General features: G+C 41.4%; 1 protein-coding gene across 12 annotated transcripts in view; it reads right to left on the minus strand.

Moving 5' to 3' along the window:
* DOCK10 (dedicator of cytokinesis 10) overlaps positions 1 to 15442 on the minus strand; it is a 280049-nt gene that overhangs the window by 51711 nt on the left and 212896 nt on the right. For 10 of the 12 annotated variants that reach the window (XM_061636814.1, XM_061636810.1, XM_061636815.1 and 7 more), the window contains 6 exons: positions 8754 to 8798; positions 5551 to 5726; positions 5341 to 5457; positions 2356 to 2467; positions 261 to 382; positions 64 to 178 (listed from right to left, as the gene is read on the minus strand). In XM_061636814.1, coding sequence (XP_061492798.1) covers positions 64 to 178; positions 261 to 382; positions 2356 to 2467; positions 5341 to 5457; positions 5551 to 5726; positions 8754 to 8798 — 687 coding nt within the window. The remainder of the gene's footprint in view (positions 1 to 63; positions 179 to 260; positions 383 to 2355; positions 2468 to 5340; positions 5458 to 5550; positions 5727 to 8753; positions 8799 to 15442) is intronic. The other 2 variants (XM_061636809.1, XM_061636811.1) reach the window with 2 other exon arrangements.

Consider the following 15442-nt stretch of genomic DNA (forward strand, 5'->3'; position numbering starts at 1 on the left):
CATGAAATATATTTTGTGAATCCAAGGAAAATGCAAGTGGATACAACTCTATTTCTCCCTTACCTTCTGAAATTGTTTTCATAATGTGAAGGAAACACATAAGGAGACTTCTTGTTTCAGCCTGATCCAGTTTGTCAAAACGAAGAGCTGACCCAATAAGAGATAATGGCCTCACAATCTGTTAGGATGAAATACAATTTCAGTTACTGGAAGTAATTAGATTCTGACAACTATTTTCAACCGTTCACAAACATATGTACCTTTTCACAAGTTTCAGTTGCCTCACTGTTCTTTTCATTGGTGCTTGGGTTAGAGTCGAGACTTGCTAAGGAGCCTCTGGAGTCAGCATGGTTTGCTGCAGAAATAGCTATTGATGAAAAGGCTGGAAACAAAGCCACAGCGAACATGCTAAAATGATGTTTATGGACACAAAAATTAGGCAGAAGAATGAAAACTCAAAGTGCAAGATGGAAGATTGGCACTGTTGTAGAACACAATGTAGCTCAATTAATGAAGACAGTGGTGGCAACGGGCCTGAGCACATGAAACACTGTTGACATATAATGATAAATATACAATGATGTTGTTACTGATGATTTTAGATACATTCTGAGACACAATGGATCAAAGATCACTGAAGTGAAGAAAGTTATTATGTGAAATTAGTATTATATACTAAGATAAGCACATACATTAAACAGTATTTCTATTATATCATCTGGGTCAGTAATTAATTTTATTTTTTATTACTTATTTTAAACATTTATATCAAGCATTTCACTGGAAAGTTTAAGGTGGCTAACAACAGGACAATGGCTTGTCTCCAATGGTGTCCATGCAAAAGTGGAATGGAATTCAGTCCATGTAATAGAACTTCCCCTCCTTTCCTTTCCTCATGCTCCCTCCAAATCTGCTTCAGAGGGTGGGTGACCCATTAGAGAAGAGTCGGGAAGCACAGATGAAAGAGAGGAAAAGAAAGTTTTATTGTACAACCAGAAGTCCGTTTGTGTGATGCTAGATTCTACAGCCACAAGAGTGTGTACTATAGCCACCATGGATTTTTGACATTCCGCCATGTTAAATTGAAAATACCCGCATGCCATTCTGATGCTTCCCATAAGCTTATTTCAAAACAAAATTTTACAAAACATATAGTCCTGAACTCAGAAATGCTTGCTTAACAACCCTCTAAGTTTTCATTGCAACACACGAAACAGAGAGAATTGTGAGTTCAAAGTGTAAAACAAGAGAAAAAAAATTCCAGACCTCTGTTGGACTTTTTTCTGTCAGTGGTCTCATAATATGTTGAAATTAATTAAAAATCAGCCATATTCTCAGTGCACCTGTAATCCTATTATTGACCTTGCCCCATACTCTGACCTTCATCCTCTGCAGTATAAAAGTTAAAATAAATTCCGGTCTGATTTTTAATTAATGAAAGAAATTTAACACTGGAGTCCAATTTAACATTGGAGTGATAAGCGCGAGCATACTTGGTAAAAACCAACTGTCAGTGGTCCCATAATTTGTTGAAATTAATTTAAAATGTTACCAAAGTCTTCCAAGCTACACAGGAAGTGGATTGGACTGTCAAAGACCAACCCAAATTGTGTTTGCATTTTGACAAATTTGTAAGGCTATACAATGTCTCAGGGAGGAGGGTCAGGTCTCATGCTCCCCTGGTGCATTCACTATAGCTGCCCAATTTCCCTGCTTTTAAAAGTTTGATAGAAATATCTTTGGGCTATAAGTACATTCTTAAACTGCAAGGGGTTTTTTTGCCTATTAGTGAATATAAACTAAACTATTGTGATGTACAAACCTGGCAGGCAAAAACACTGCAATCCTATACTCACTTATCTGGGAGTAAGTCCTATTGAACGCTATAGGGCTTATTTCTAAGTAGACATGTATATGATTGCAGAGTTAGGCCACAATCCTAACCCTCTAATCCTTCCTCCTGGAGGGGGTTATGATGTAGTGGGTGTGCCTGTTTGCTGAGCGATGCTGGCAGTGTGTGCCAGGGTGTTCTGCCATTGCAAATGTTCCTGCTGCAGCTACAGAACTAGAAAGCACTAGTTGTTTTCCTGATGACAGGAACCAGCATAGGGACTCAAAACAGGGCACTCTGAGATGGATGATGCTGTATTTTATCAACAGAGGGAATAGGATAAAGGCTGGTAGGAAAGTGCTGTAGCTGTACAAACTGAAAAATTAACCCAGGCATTCTCTGGATCATGAAAATATATAATATGAAAGTTTGTTTTCCTACTTTTCACATTAAGGAAATATCAAAACCGGTAAGAGCATTCACAGTAGAGCAAAACAGACAGCTCCATGCATGTGCTTTCATACCTGCTATAGAGTTAAGAACATCTTTGGAAAAAGAGGTATCTACAGAATTTGCATGCTTCATTGCTGCTTGGCTCTGAAACCCACCAGCAGTGCTCAAATCATCCCTGGATCCCTGGATTTCAAGGAGAAAAAGGGAATTTAATTATTCATATCATCACCTCTCAAAATCTGCCTCTTAGTTTGTTAGTTTTATAATTACATTGCTTCTGGCTTGGTTTTCTGGCATGATGCTAAGAATTTAAAAGACAGCATCTGCTGATTAATGCCAAGGAGGGTTCATCATCATTACCACTGTAATCTTTTCTATTTCTTTATATATTTCTTTTCCAATGTGGTCAATGCAAATTCAGATAAAGCTTTATTCATGTGATACTTGTGTTTGCGGCATAAGCATGTACAGCAAGGAGAGGGGCTATGATTTTAGCCCCACCCCTCAAACTGTATCTTCATCCCTCCCGCAATAATTATATGTTGAACATGGATGTGAGTACAGAAACCTCAATGCATGAGCTCCTGTTCACAATGGGAGACTCTGTGTGACTGGGACATGTGTTGGGGCTTCTATTCACACAACATGTGCAACACGGTTACGGAGTGGGCAGGAAGGTATGATATTGAAGGTGGAGCTAAAGAAATGGCCCGACTCTACACACTTCTGCCTTACACACAAATAACACATGAAAATATCTTAATTTATCCTAGTAAAGCTTACAATAGAGTTCTCTAACCTAGTGACCTCCGGATGTATCAGATTGCAACTCTCATCTTCCCTGTCCATTGGCCATGCTGATTGGGATGGGTTGGGAGTTGTAGTCCAAAATATCTGGAGGTTAGGGAAATCTGACAAATCTGTATGATAGACTAGTATAATTATCCCATTATTTTCAATGGGAGAATGAGGCTGATAGTGGCTTGTCTAAGGCTACCTAATAAGCTTACAGCTGAGCTAACAGACTTCTTGACTCATGGCTCTGATCAGCCTCAAGTTTCTTCTTCTGTTCTACTGCTGCCTTCATCTCTGAGCCAAGACTACTGACTTCTATGCCAAGTCTGAGCATCAAGCCAGCCAATATGGATTCAGTCAGTGGTTTCTTCCTTTAAAGTTGCTAGCTCAGGATGGGAGTCACTGCCCTAGGATAAGGAGAGCTGGAGCAACACAGTGCCACACTTTTTCACGTGGGCTTGACTTTGATATGGAGGTTCTTCTAAACAAGCAATCTCTGACACCACTGAGAAAGTAATGCTCAGAGATAGTACAGTCATATGAGTGAACTTAACCACATGAATGAATGTTTGGTACTTAGCTGTGTTAAAGTTCAGTTAGAGTCATAGTAAATCTCCCTCTTGTCCATTATTATTCCATTTTTTAAAATTGCCACAGTCACTCACTAGGGTTTTGGAACTATAGCCTGATAATCCAGATGGTACTGTGATGAGAAGCCTCTTTAGACAGTGCTATGTACAGGCATCTATATAAAATTTAATGTATCGTTCATTAATCCAAAAGAGCTAACACACGTTAGTTGACTCACATAAAGATCCTCAAGGTAGATATCTGAGAGTGCAGCTCATTTAAGTGACTTCAGTCTAGTTAATTTGGATCAACACATTCTAACTATGGATAAACTGTCTTTTGCCCCCCTGGCAGTTGTGCTGTGGGGTGCCACAGGGTACCACCTTGTCCCCCATGCTGTTTAACATCTATATGTCCTTGGGAGTGGTCATCAGGAGCTTTGGGGTGAGGTGTCAGCAGTATGCTGATGATACCCAGCTCTATCTGTCCGTATCATCTGAATCGGGAGAGGCCGTGCAAGCCCTTGATCGCTGCCTGGACTCGGTGGTGGGCTGGATGAGGGCCAATAAACTGAGTCTGAATCCTAGCAAGATGGAGGCACTGTGAGTTGATGGTTCCCAAGTTTGGATAATTGATCAGCGGCCTGCTTTGGATGGGGTTGTACTCCCTCTGAAAGATCAGGTCCATAGTCTGGGGGTGCTCCTGGATCCATCTTTGTCACTAGAGGCCCAGATGACCTCTGTGGCTAGGAGTGCCTTTTACCAGCTTTGGCCATTTCTGGACTGGTATAGCCTGACCACTGTTGTCCATGCACTGGTAACCTCAGGCTGGATTACTGTAATGCACTCTACGTGGGGCTGCCCTTGAGGTTGGTCCAGAAGCTGCAGCTGGTGCAAAATACGGCGGGGAGACTGCTCACTGGGTCAGGGTATCGCCAACATATCAGCCTGCAGCTGAAAGAATTGCACTGGCTGCCCATTTGCTACCGGGCCAAGTTCAAGGTTCTAGTTTTGGTGTACAAAGCCCTATACAGCTTGGGACCAGGATACCTGAAAGACTGTCTTATCCCTTATATACCCAGTCGATCACTGCGCTCTGCAGGTGAGGGCCTTCTGCAGATACCATCTTATCAGGAGGTCCATTCTGCACAACATAGGAAATGGACCTTTAGTATAGCAGCACCTACCCTGTGGAATTCCCTCCCCTTAAATATTAGGCAGGCGCCATCTCTGTTATCTTTTAGGTGCCTTTTGAAGGCTTTCCTCTTTCAACAAGCATTTTAAGCTGAGACCTATCCCAGTCTGTGTCTGTGTTCAAATTGCTTTTAATATCTTTTTTTTAAAAAATATGTTTTTTAACCCTTTTTAAAAGATTTTTTAAAGCTTTTTAAAAAAACGTTTTTAACGTTGTTTTGTTTTAATGTATTTTAAGGTCTGTTTTTAAGATGCTTTGATGTGTTTTTAGCGCTTTTGTTTGCCTCCATGGGCTCCTGCTGGGAGGAAGGGTGGGATATAAATCAGATAATAAATAAATAAATAAATAAACAAACAAACAAACAAACAAACAAACAAACAAATTAATCTGATCACTCATCCTGTAAAGACAGACCTGAGAACAGAAAGGTTTGCACCATAGCTTAACAAAAATAAATTGCTACTCAACATGCATTCGTGGAAGCCCACATTATTTACCTGATTGGATGTATTTATGTTGAACAGAAACATGTCCTTCATATAGATCCTTGGCATGTTATCCAAAAGCATGCCATACAGAGGCATATACAGGTTTGCTATCTTTGCCTGTTTCTCCTGAAAAAAACAGAAATCCAAAGAGAAAGCTCACTGCAGAAACATGAATGGTAGATTTCAAAATATGTAAGGCAAAAAGGTACCAGCTCTTACCAGGGCTGTGTATCGATCATCAAATGAATGTTTTGCCATGAGATTTTTTAGTACTGCCAGGGCCATGTGCCTAATATCCTGGTCTTCCTGGAGTGCAAACCCAATCTCCCGCAGAAGTAATCCAATTAAGAAATGCTTCCGGCAAAACTCATTTGTCACAGTATATTCCGGAATATCTTGAAGAAAAGAGGCAAGAGGCTCACTGTACATTAAAAACTTGCTTCATTAATGCTTGTCCAAGAAATGGATATGGTAGCAAGAGGTAAGTACTGTTATTTGACATTGTTATTATCCAGCTAACTGAAGTTTTTTAAAAATTTTTTTTATTTTTTACAGAACTTTTTATTGAACTGTTCTCAAACTAACTAAAAACTAGTAGGGATTAACATTTCTCTTGTTGCAATTTCCATGAGTTATATAGCTAGTAGTTTGAATTTATATCAGGCTAGATATACTCACTCTATCACAGAGCTGTCCTTGATGAGTGAAAATTTTGATTTACCACTTGGCAGGTTGATAAAGACAACCAAGCTACTGCTAAGTAAGAAAGCTCAGGTCAGGACAGCTTGGTTGTCAATATTATTATTATTTTATTTATGAATCACTTCCTATGGAGCATCTTGAAGCAATTGCACAATACCATATATCAGGATGTCATATCCAATAAGTAGGAAAGACCACAACTGACCTACGCACGCGCTTCAGGAACCACAAGTCGGCAATTTTGACAAAAAAAGTGGAGCAACCAGTTGCAAAGCATTTTAACATCGAGGGTCAAAGCCTGTTGGACTTTTCCATTACAGCGATAGAGATGCCAGCAGATCCAGCAAAAGGGAGAACTTTTGGATGTATATATATATATATATACACATATATATACACACACACACACACACACACACACACTTTAAAATCCAATACAGATATCAAAATGGATAAAAATCTCCACTTAAAAAGCTTGTTGAAAGAGGGAAGTCTTCAACAGGTGCCAAAAGGACAATAGAGAAGGCACCAATAGAGACAGCACTTGTCTATTATGAAGCAGAGCAGAGTTCCAAAGACTAAGTGCCACCACACTAAAAGCCCAATGGATAGACTCCAGAGCAGATTTGGGGGCATGTAATGGCCTGCATGAAGGAGGGGAGGAGAAGGAAGTCCCATTTGTGCAAAACAGAAGTCCATTTTGCAATAGAGAATGGCACAACTGGATGTTATCCAAAGTTATTTTTAAAAGATTCTTAAGGCAATACAATATTAACAGGGGAACAGCTGCAGCACGAGGGGACTGAGGAAGACCTGCCCTGGGAGTGAGTATCTGGCATCTGGGTTCTTGCAACTAGCTCCTTTGGGCTGTTGTATGTTCAGACAGCTGAAGTCCCTGGTAAGTGCTGCAAGGACTGGGACCCCCTGCCTGGCCCTTGCTCTAGAGAGAGGCTGCAGTTAATCTCGCAGCCCCTTGCAACAGCTGCTGGCTGGGTCAAGAGGCATAAAAGCCCAGCTGCCCTTGGAGAGCCCCTTAGGGAGTCCCAAGGGCAAGGGCGCTACCCCCTTTCTATTACTTTTTCTTTCTTTTTTTAAAATTTGTTTTCTATTAAACCAGTCTAGAGGAGATTGGTGGTGGGGAGGGTGTGTGGCGCAAGTGTAGTTCCTGCACAGGGTGGGAGCCTGTGCAGTGAACTGAATGAGAGGAGAAAGTCGCCAGATGCCTTCAGAGTGAGAGTCTGTAACAGGCAAGGCTGGACCTGTGTGAGTAAGTTTGAATGTGTGTGACTGTTCCCAATCCTCGCAGAGGCCTACTGGGATAATTAGCTCCGGCAGGCTTTGTTGGTGGGCTCGTGTTGGGTCCATATTAGGTAGTTGGGAGGAGTCTTAGCACATAGGAACATGGGTGATGCCACCCCAATTTCAGTGATTACTGGCAGAGGGAAATATAGCCATGGGGAGGTGGTGAATTACCAGAGAGGGCGAAGGCAAGGCTATCTGCACCTTGTTCCTTGCTGCCACTCCTCTCATGGATGGGTTCCTCGTTGCTCATCTGCTGTGCACACTGGCCTGTGTGTGTTGTTGTTTAATGCCAGATCAGTACATAATAAAACCACTCTCATCCATGACATGATTGCTCCTGGATCCATCTTTGTCACTAGAGGCCCAGATGACCTCCGTGGCTAGGAGTGCCTTTTACCAGCATTGGCCATTTCTGGACTGGTATAGCCTGACCACTGTTGTCCATGCACTAGTAACCTCCAGGCTGGATTACTGTAATGCGCTCTATGTGGGGCTGCCCTTGAGGTTGGTCTGGAAGCTGCAGCTGGTGCAAAATGCAGCGGCGAGACTGCTCACTGGAGCAGGGTATCACCAACATGTCACCCCACTGCTGAAAGAATTTGCACTGGCTGCCCATTTGCTACCGGGCCAAGTTCAAAGTTCTAGTTTTGGTGTACAAAGCCCTATACAGCTCGGGACCAGGATACCTGAAAGATTGTCTTACCCCTTAAATTCCCAGTCGATCACTGCGCTCTGCAGATACCATCTTATCAGGAAGTTCGTTCTGCACAATATAGGAAACAGACCTTTAGTGTGGCAGCACCTGCCCTGTTGAATTCCCTCCCTTTGAATATTAGGCAGGCGCCATCTCTGCTATCTTTTCAGCGCCTTTTGGAGACCTTCCTCTTTCAACAAGCCTTTTAAGTTGAGACCTATCACAGTCTGCATCTGTGTCAGAATTGTTTAATATGTTTTTTTAATAATGTTTTTAACCCTTTTTAAAGTTGTTTTTTAAAATGTTTTTAATGCTGTGTTGTTTTAATATATTTTAAGACCTGTTTTTATGATGTTTTAGAGTGTTTTAGTGCTTTGTTTGCTGCCCTGGGCTCCTGCTGGGAGGAAGGGCAGGATAAAAATTGAACAAACAAACAAACAAACAATCTTGCAAACATTTTTTCATATATGGTTGGTAGGTATTATTCTCATCTAGTATTTCACAACATGGAGGGAAACTTCCAAACCAACTTCCAGCTATCAACTTTTGTAAATACCTGGCTTAAGGTAATATGACCTGCACTGAGCAGGGGGTTGGACTCAATGGCCTTATTCTATGATTCTAGGTAGCTAATTTTAGAAGGGCTATGAATAGGATTTGGACCACTTTATGTATTCACATTTAGTTGGTGATCATAGAAGGCATAAAACAATTTGGTTCTTACCCGATGCATGAAACTGCTGTGTTGTTTCAGAAGGTGTCGCTGGATCTTAAATGATTTTACAGAAATATGGGTGGAGGGAGAAAAAAAAGAAAGATGTTTTTATACAATCAGGTTAATGGAAACGTTCATTTTGAAGGTAAAGTTTGTTTGTATCACATAGATTAGATCTCTTGAAAGGTACTGATTAGAATTTAATCATTTTAGATCCAGTTACAGTCAGTGTAGCGGGGCAGAGCCGTCCCAAAACTGGTATTACTACAGTTCACTTGCATGGGGCTGGGCTGGGGTGACAAGTCAGGGCTACAGAGATGTACTGGTGGGAGTCCTAGATTGCCTCCACTGGTGCATCTATGCAGCCCTGACCTTGCCACTCCCTGCCTTGCCCCAGCCCTGTCTAGGTAAGCTGTAGTGACACCAATGCCAGAAGGGCTGCTAGACAGCTCTGCCCTACCACACCATTCACTACTGTTTAGACCACTTTCTTGAGATCAATTCAAGTGCCCATTTCGCTGGCGAATGTTGATTATTATTATTTATTATATTTATTGGTCGCTTGTTTCACACACACATACAAATATGTGTGTGTGTGTCTGTCTTCCTGACTGGCTTTTTAGTGATTTAAATGCATAGTATTTAAATGCATAGCATAGCATATTCTAAAGGCTCAAGGCTGGTGTGATAACTCCCCAAGATCACAAATCAGCAGGACACAAGCAGAGAAAAAAAATGAGGGGCAGATATAACTGAAAGCCACATGTTACACTTTTGGCTCTGAGATTGGTTCACAGTATTAAATCACATTCACAATAATATGAAGAGAGCACGGGATCTAGTGGATAACATGTTTGATTTAGAACAAAAAGATTTGTATCAAATCCTAATCCATTAATATGAATCATCTACACAAACCCTCTCAGTGGTTTGCACCAAGACATGCTTTTTCAGGCTCACTTCAATATTTGTAAAGTGACAGTAAGAGTGCCCTGCTTTACAACATTGTTGTGAAGACAAACAAGGAAAGGATTATTTTGTAAAATACTTTACATACAAAAGTATAAGGGATATTCACTAATAGGCAAAAAACCTTATGATTTAAGAACGTACCTATAGCCCACAGATATTTCTATCAAACTTGAAAAAGCAGGGAAATTGGGCAGCTACAGTGAACGCATCAGGGGAGCAGGAGACCTAACCTCCTCTCTGAGATACTGTACTGCCCTACAAATCTGTCAAAATGCAAACACAATTTGGGTTGGTCTTTCACAGTCCAATCCACTTCCTGTGTAGCTTGGAAGTATTTGGTAACATGTGAGCATATGGTGAGTGGTGGCAACACCTGCCATCTCCAAAGACCATCCACGCAAAAACATACATTTTTGTATGTTTGTTGGTGTTCTTCTTACTTTGCTTTTTTTCTGTATTACTACTGTTTCTACAGAGAATCTACCTAGAAAATTATATTTCTCTCATTATTCATTCTAGAAATCTGTGTCAAATTTATTTTTATTAATTTCAAAGCCTTTTTATTGGCCAAGGTCATATGATGGTGAAGATAGCCTTTTGTGTTTCATACTGGAGGTTATGCTCTATTTCTATTTTGGGTGCATTAACAGTTGAATCTGAAACTGCAGTTTGATGTAAAATCAGACTGATTACAATATGTTACTACATAAGCAATGACTCTAGCTGTTGGGGAAAAAAACTTGGCCTGCCCAAGATGCATGTATTCAGCCTGCTATGCTTGAACTACTCCACTTAAGAAAAGGTGGGCATGGTCAATTAAAAACATAGAGCACACCTAGAATTTTGCTAGAATATATTTCACCTACCACTCTTTTATCTTGTGGAAACTGTGGCACTGATGTCAACTGGAAACTATTCTGCAGAACATTCCACAATTGTTTTTGGAGCTTTTTTTTTTTTACTGTTGCACGTGTTGCTGTACTTCACATAGTCACAGAAGCAAAAGAAAATGATTTACTATAGGAAAGGTCACTAAAATTGAAAAGTAAATCAGACATATTTAAAATGACTATTTGACCTATATCAAATGTTCTAATATGTTGCTTCCTCCCTGCTAAAACAAGATCAGCACAGCACATGTCTTCTTTCTTCTATTTGGGCTGATTGCAAGTGTTGCCACCACTCACCATATGCTCAAAGGCACATGTTACCAACTTCTTCCAAGCTACACAGGAAGTGGATTGGACTGTTAAAGACCAACCGAAATGGTGTTTGCATTTTGACAAATTTGTAGGGCAGTACAGTATCTCAGAGAGGGGGTCAGGTCTCCTGCTCCCCTGGTGCATTCACTATAGCTGCCCAATTTCCCTGCTTTTTCAAGTTTGATAGAAATATCTGTGGGATATAGGTATGTTCTTAATCTGCAAGGTTTTTTGCCTATTAGTGAATTCCTCTGCTTTTCAATCCAGAAGGTAAGAAATGGGATCCTGTGCAAGTTTGCTAAGAATGGATTGATCATTTGTATGCTTATTGAGTTCAGTGGGATTTATTCCCCTGCAATCATGCTTAGAATAGCTGAAACTGACCACAGGGGATGGGGAGGAGAGGAGGGGGATGGGAGGAGGCAGGAGGGGGAGGGGAGGTTTGATCATTTGCATGTTTATTGAGTTCAGTGGGATTTACTCCCATGCAAACATGCTTAGGATAGGTAAAACTGACTATGGGGAGGGAGGCCTGGAGTGGGCAGGGGAGGAGGAAAAAGGAAGATGGGAGGGGAGGAAGTAGGGAGAGGAAATGGGAAGGAGGGGAAAGGCAGGTCTGATTATTTCCATGCTTATTAAGTTCAGTGGGATTTATTCCCATGCAATCATGGCTAGGATAGGTAAAACTGACCATGGGGGGAGGAGGGGAGGGGAGAGTAAAGGGAAAGTGGAAGGGGGGGAGAGAGGATTGGAGGGGGAGGGGGGGATGAAGGAAGGGGGAGGGAAGGGGCAAAAGAGAGGTGATCAGAGGGAGGAGGAGGGGAGGGCAGGTTTGATCATTTGCATGCTTATTGAGTTCAGCGGGATTTAGTCCTGTGCAATCATGCTTGAAAATGAAATGGACTGCCTTCAAGTAGATCCAGATTGATGGCGACCCCATGAATAGGATTTGCATGGTAAGTGGTATTCAGAGGTGGTTTACCATTGCCTTCCTCTGAGGCTGAGAGGCAGTGACTGGCCCAAGGTCACCCAGTGAGCTTCATGGCTGTGTGGGGATTCGAACCCTGGTCTCCCAGGTCGTAGTCCTAGGATAGGTAAAACTGACCATGGGGGAGGAGGAGGGGTAGGGTGGTGGGGAAGGGAGGGGCAAAGGGGCAAGAGGGAGGGGATAGGGGGAGGGAAGGTTTGATCATTTGAGAGCTCAGTTGTATTTACTCTTGTACAATGCTTAGGATAGGTGAAACCCACCTGGGGGAGGGGCAGGAAGGGGAGGAGGAAGGCAGGAAGGGGAGGGAGGAAGGGGTGGTGGAGGAGATTGGATGGGTGGAAACTGGCCAGAGTGGAAGCCCCTTTTCTTTCAAAAAGGCACATGTAGCCTACCACCCAAATTTAAACCAAAGCTGTCCCTGGCCACATCCACACCAGGCCTTTATATTCCTTTAGATAGTCATGGCTTCTCTCAAAGTATCCTGGGAAGTATAATTAGTGAAGGGTGCTGAGAGTTGCTAGCAGATGCCCTGTTCCCCTCACAGAGCTTCAGTCAAACAGGCTGACTGTTAAACCACTCTGGCCACTCGAGCTTTGTCAGGGGAATAGGAGTCTCCTCTCAGCACCCTTCACCAACTACACTTCCCAGGATTATTTGGGGGAAGCCATGACTGTCTCAAGTGAAATCAAGGTCTGATGTGGGTGTGGGCCCCTGATTAGGCAAGCCCAGCAGCTGTGAGTCTGGCTTTTAGAACACTGACAGTTGGTTCTTACTGAGCATGCCCAACATCATTGAGTTCAATACATTTTTTTTAACTTTTAATCTGCAGAAGATGAAGGTCAGAGTATTGGGCAAGGTCAGTAATAGGATTACAGATACTCTGTGAACATGGCTGATTTTCTCACTCTCTTTTTACACTTTGAACTCTTGATTCTCTCTGACTGTTTTGTGTATCGCCATGAAAATTTAGAGGGTTGTTAAGTAAGATTTTCTGAGTTCAGGACTGTAAGTTTTAAAGGTTTTGTTTTGAAATGAGCTTATGGGAAGCATCAGAATGGCATGGGGAAGGTATTTTCAATTTAACATTGCAGAATGCGAAAAATCCATGCTGACTATAGTATACAGCCACTCTCATGGCTGTATAATTGTCAATAATCCTGTGCTTATTTCATGGGAACTACATTTTTCCTTTGTGTGAATTTTCAACATATCAAATGCAAAATGTAGTTTCACAGGGGGCTTGGAAAGACATGTCATCCCATATTTGCATATATCACCATCTGTAATTTAAAAGTCACTCTCTGGCTTGGTCTGTACATAATGCTAAGCCAAATTATAGTTAAATAATAATAATAATAATAATAATAATAATAATAATAATAATAATAATAATAATAATTTAATTTTTGTGTCGCCTATCTGGCCGAAGTCACTCTAGGCGACGTACACAATTAAATTCCAGTAAAATTACAATTTAAAATACAGAGCAAATACAATACAGCATCATAAAACAGTGTATAAACAACGGGCATTCAGTAATATTGATAAAGATTAGCCCACCCCGGAGGTCCCGAAAGCCTGTTCAAAAAGCCAAGTTTTTAATGGTCAGCGAAATGCATCCAGGGAGGGGGCATGTTGAAGATCGAACGGGAGGGAGTTCCAGATAGTGGGGGCCGCCACTGAGAATGCCCTCTCCCTAGTTCCAAGGGGTCCCTGTGAGAGAGGAGACCCCGGAGATTGGAACAGGGGTCCCTGTGAGAGAGGTGACCCTGGAGACTGGAATAGGGGTCCCTGTGAGAGAGGAGATCCCGGAGATTGGAACCAACGTGGAACAGGAACAAGATTTGGAGTCTATGGACTTTAGAAATAAAATCTATTGTTTGGAACTCAATGTTATCTCTGAAGAAATGAATGAAGATTCTAGAGATAAAGTTATCAATGGCATGGATAATCTTCTGGACTGGAATGATGTGATGGAGCCCAATATAGAGAAAATCTATGGAATTAACTGCAGCCATGTGACAATGGAAAAACTTTTAAGAGATGACCCAGTGTATTTTGAAAAAAAGAACAGAGATATGTTTTTACAGCAGTATTTCAGCAACTTATTCAGAATGGATGGCAAGAAAATATTTGGGATAGAGGTAATCCCCATCAGACTCTTACTATATGACTATGGCTTTGACAGCAAGATTATTATGGAATACTGATAATGGAAGATTGGATATTGAAATTACTGGACTTAACAAGACTACTGAAGATGGAAGATGGAAAATGGAACTAATAGAGATAATAGAACAATGGCTACTGAAATTATTGAACCTAACAGATTCTGATGTGATGGATTAATTGAAATGTTTATTTTGACTATGGTTATGACAATAAGATTATCATAATTAGTAATGAGATGGATTAATCGATATGCTTATCTGGAAAAAAAAATTGATAGATATATTTCTTAAAGAATTGAAACCTCTCTTTGACTTTTTGTGGAAAGAATAAAGTAATGTTTATGAGATTTGATGATTAAGTAAGATAACTACTGGAGGAAAGTGATTTTATAATATGACTTAAGAGACAGGATTGTTATATATTATAGACTTATAACTGATTTGATCTTTGACAAATGGGAAGTCAATATTTTACTCTTTATTTTTTATTTTTGTTTTTTTTTTCTTTTTTTCTTTTTGTTTAACTATTTTTGATTTTGTTTTTTGTCTTTGAATGTTTTATGATTTTGTCTTGTATGTTTTATGAAAATCTGAATAAAAATTATTGAAAAAAAAAAAAAGAATGCCCTCTCCCTAGTTCCCACCAACCTAGCTGTTTTTGTTGGTGGTACTGAGAGAAGGCCCTGCGTGGCTGATCTGGTCAGGCGGCTTAATTGGTGGTACTGGAGGTGTTCCTTCAGGTAAACTGGGCCGAGACCGTATAGGGATTTAAAGGTTAATACCAAAACCTTGAATTGGGCCCGGAAAACAACTGGAAGCCAGTGTAGATGAACTAACACCGGCGTAATGTGGCCACGGCGGCGGCTATTTGTGAGCAGACGAGCCGCCGCATTTTGTACCAGCTGTAATTTCCAGACCGTTTTCAAGGGTAACCCCACGTAGAGCGCATTGCAGTAGTCCAATCGAGAGGTGACCAGGGCATGTACTACCAGTGGGAGCTGATGAATAGGGAGGTAGGGTTGCAGCCTCCGGATAAGATGTAGTTGATACCAAGCTGCCCGGCTCACTGCCGAAATCTGAGCCTCCATGGACAGCTTGGAATCAAGAACAACCCCAAGGCTGCGGACCTGATCCTTCAGGGGTAATCTTATCCCACTGAGTTCCAGGTCAACAATACCCAACCTTCCCCTGTCACCCACGAGTAGCACCTCGGTTTTGTCAGGATTGAGCTTCAGCCTGTTCCTTCCCATCCATCCACTCACGGATTCCAGGCACTTGGACAAGGTCTCCACAGCCAACTCTGGTGAAGATTAAACATGAACATGGGAGCACGTGGATACTCACAGTAAATATTGTGACTGCTTT

This window comes from Rhineura floridana, chromosome 7 (genome assembly GCF_030035675.1).
Source record: "Rhineura floridana isolate rRhiFlo1 chromosome 7, rRhiFlo1.hap2, whole genome shotgun sequence".
Lineage (NCBI taxonomy): Eukaryota > Metazoa > Chordata > Lepidosauria > Squamata > Rhineuridae > Rhineura > Rhineura floridana.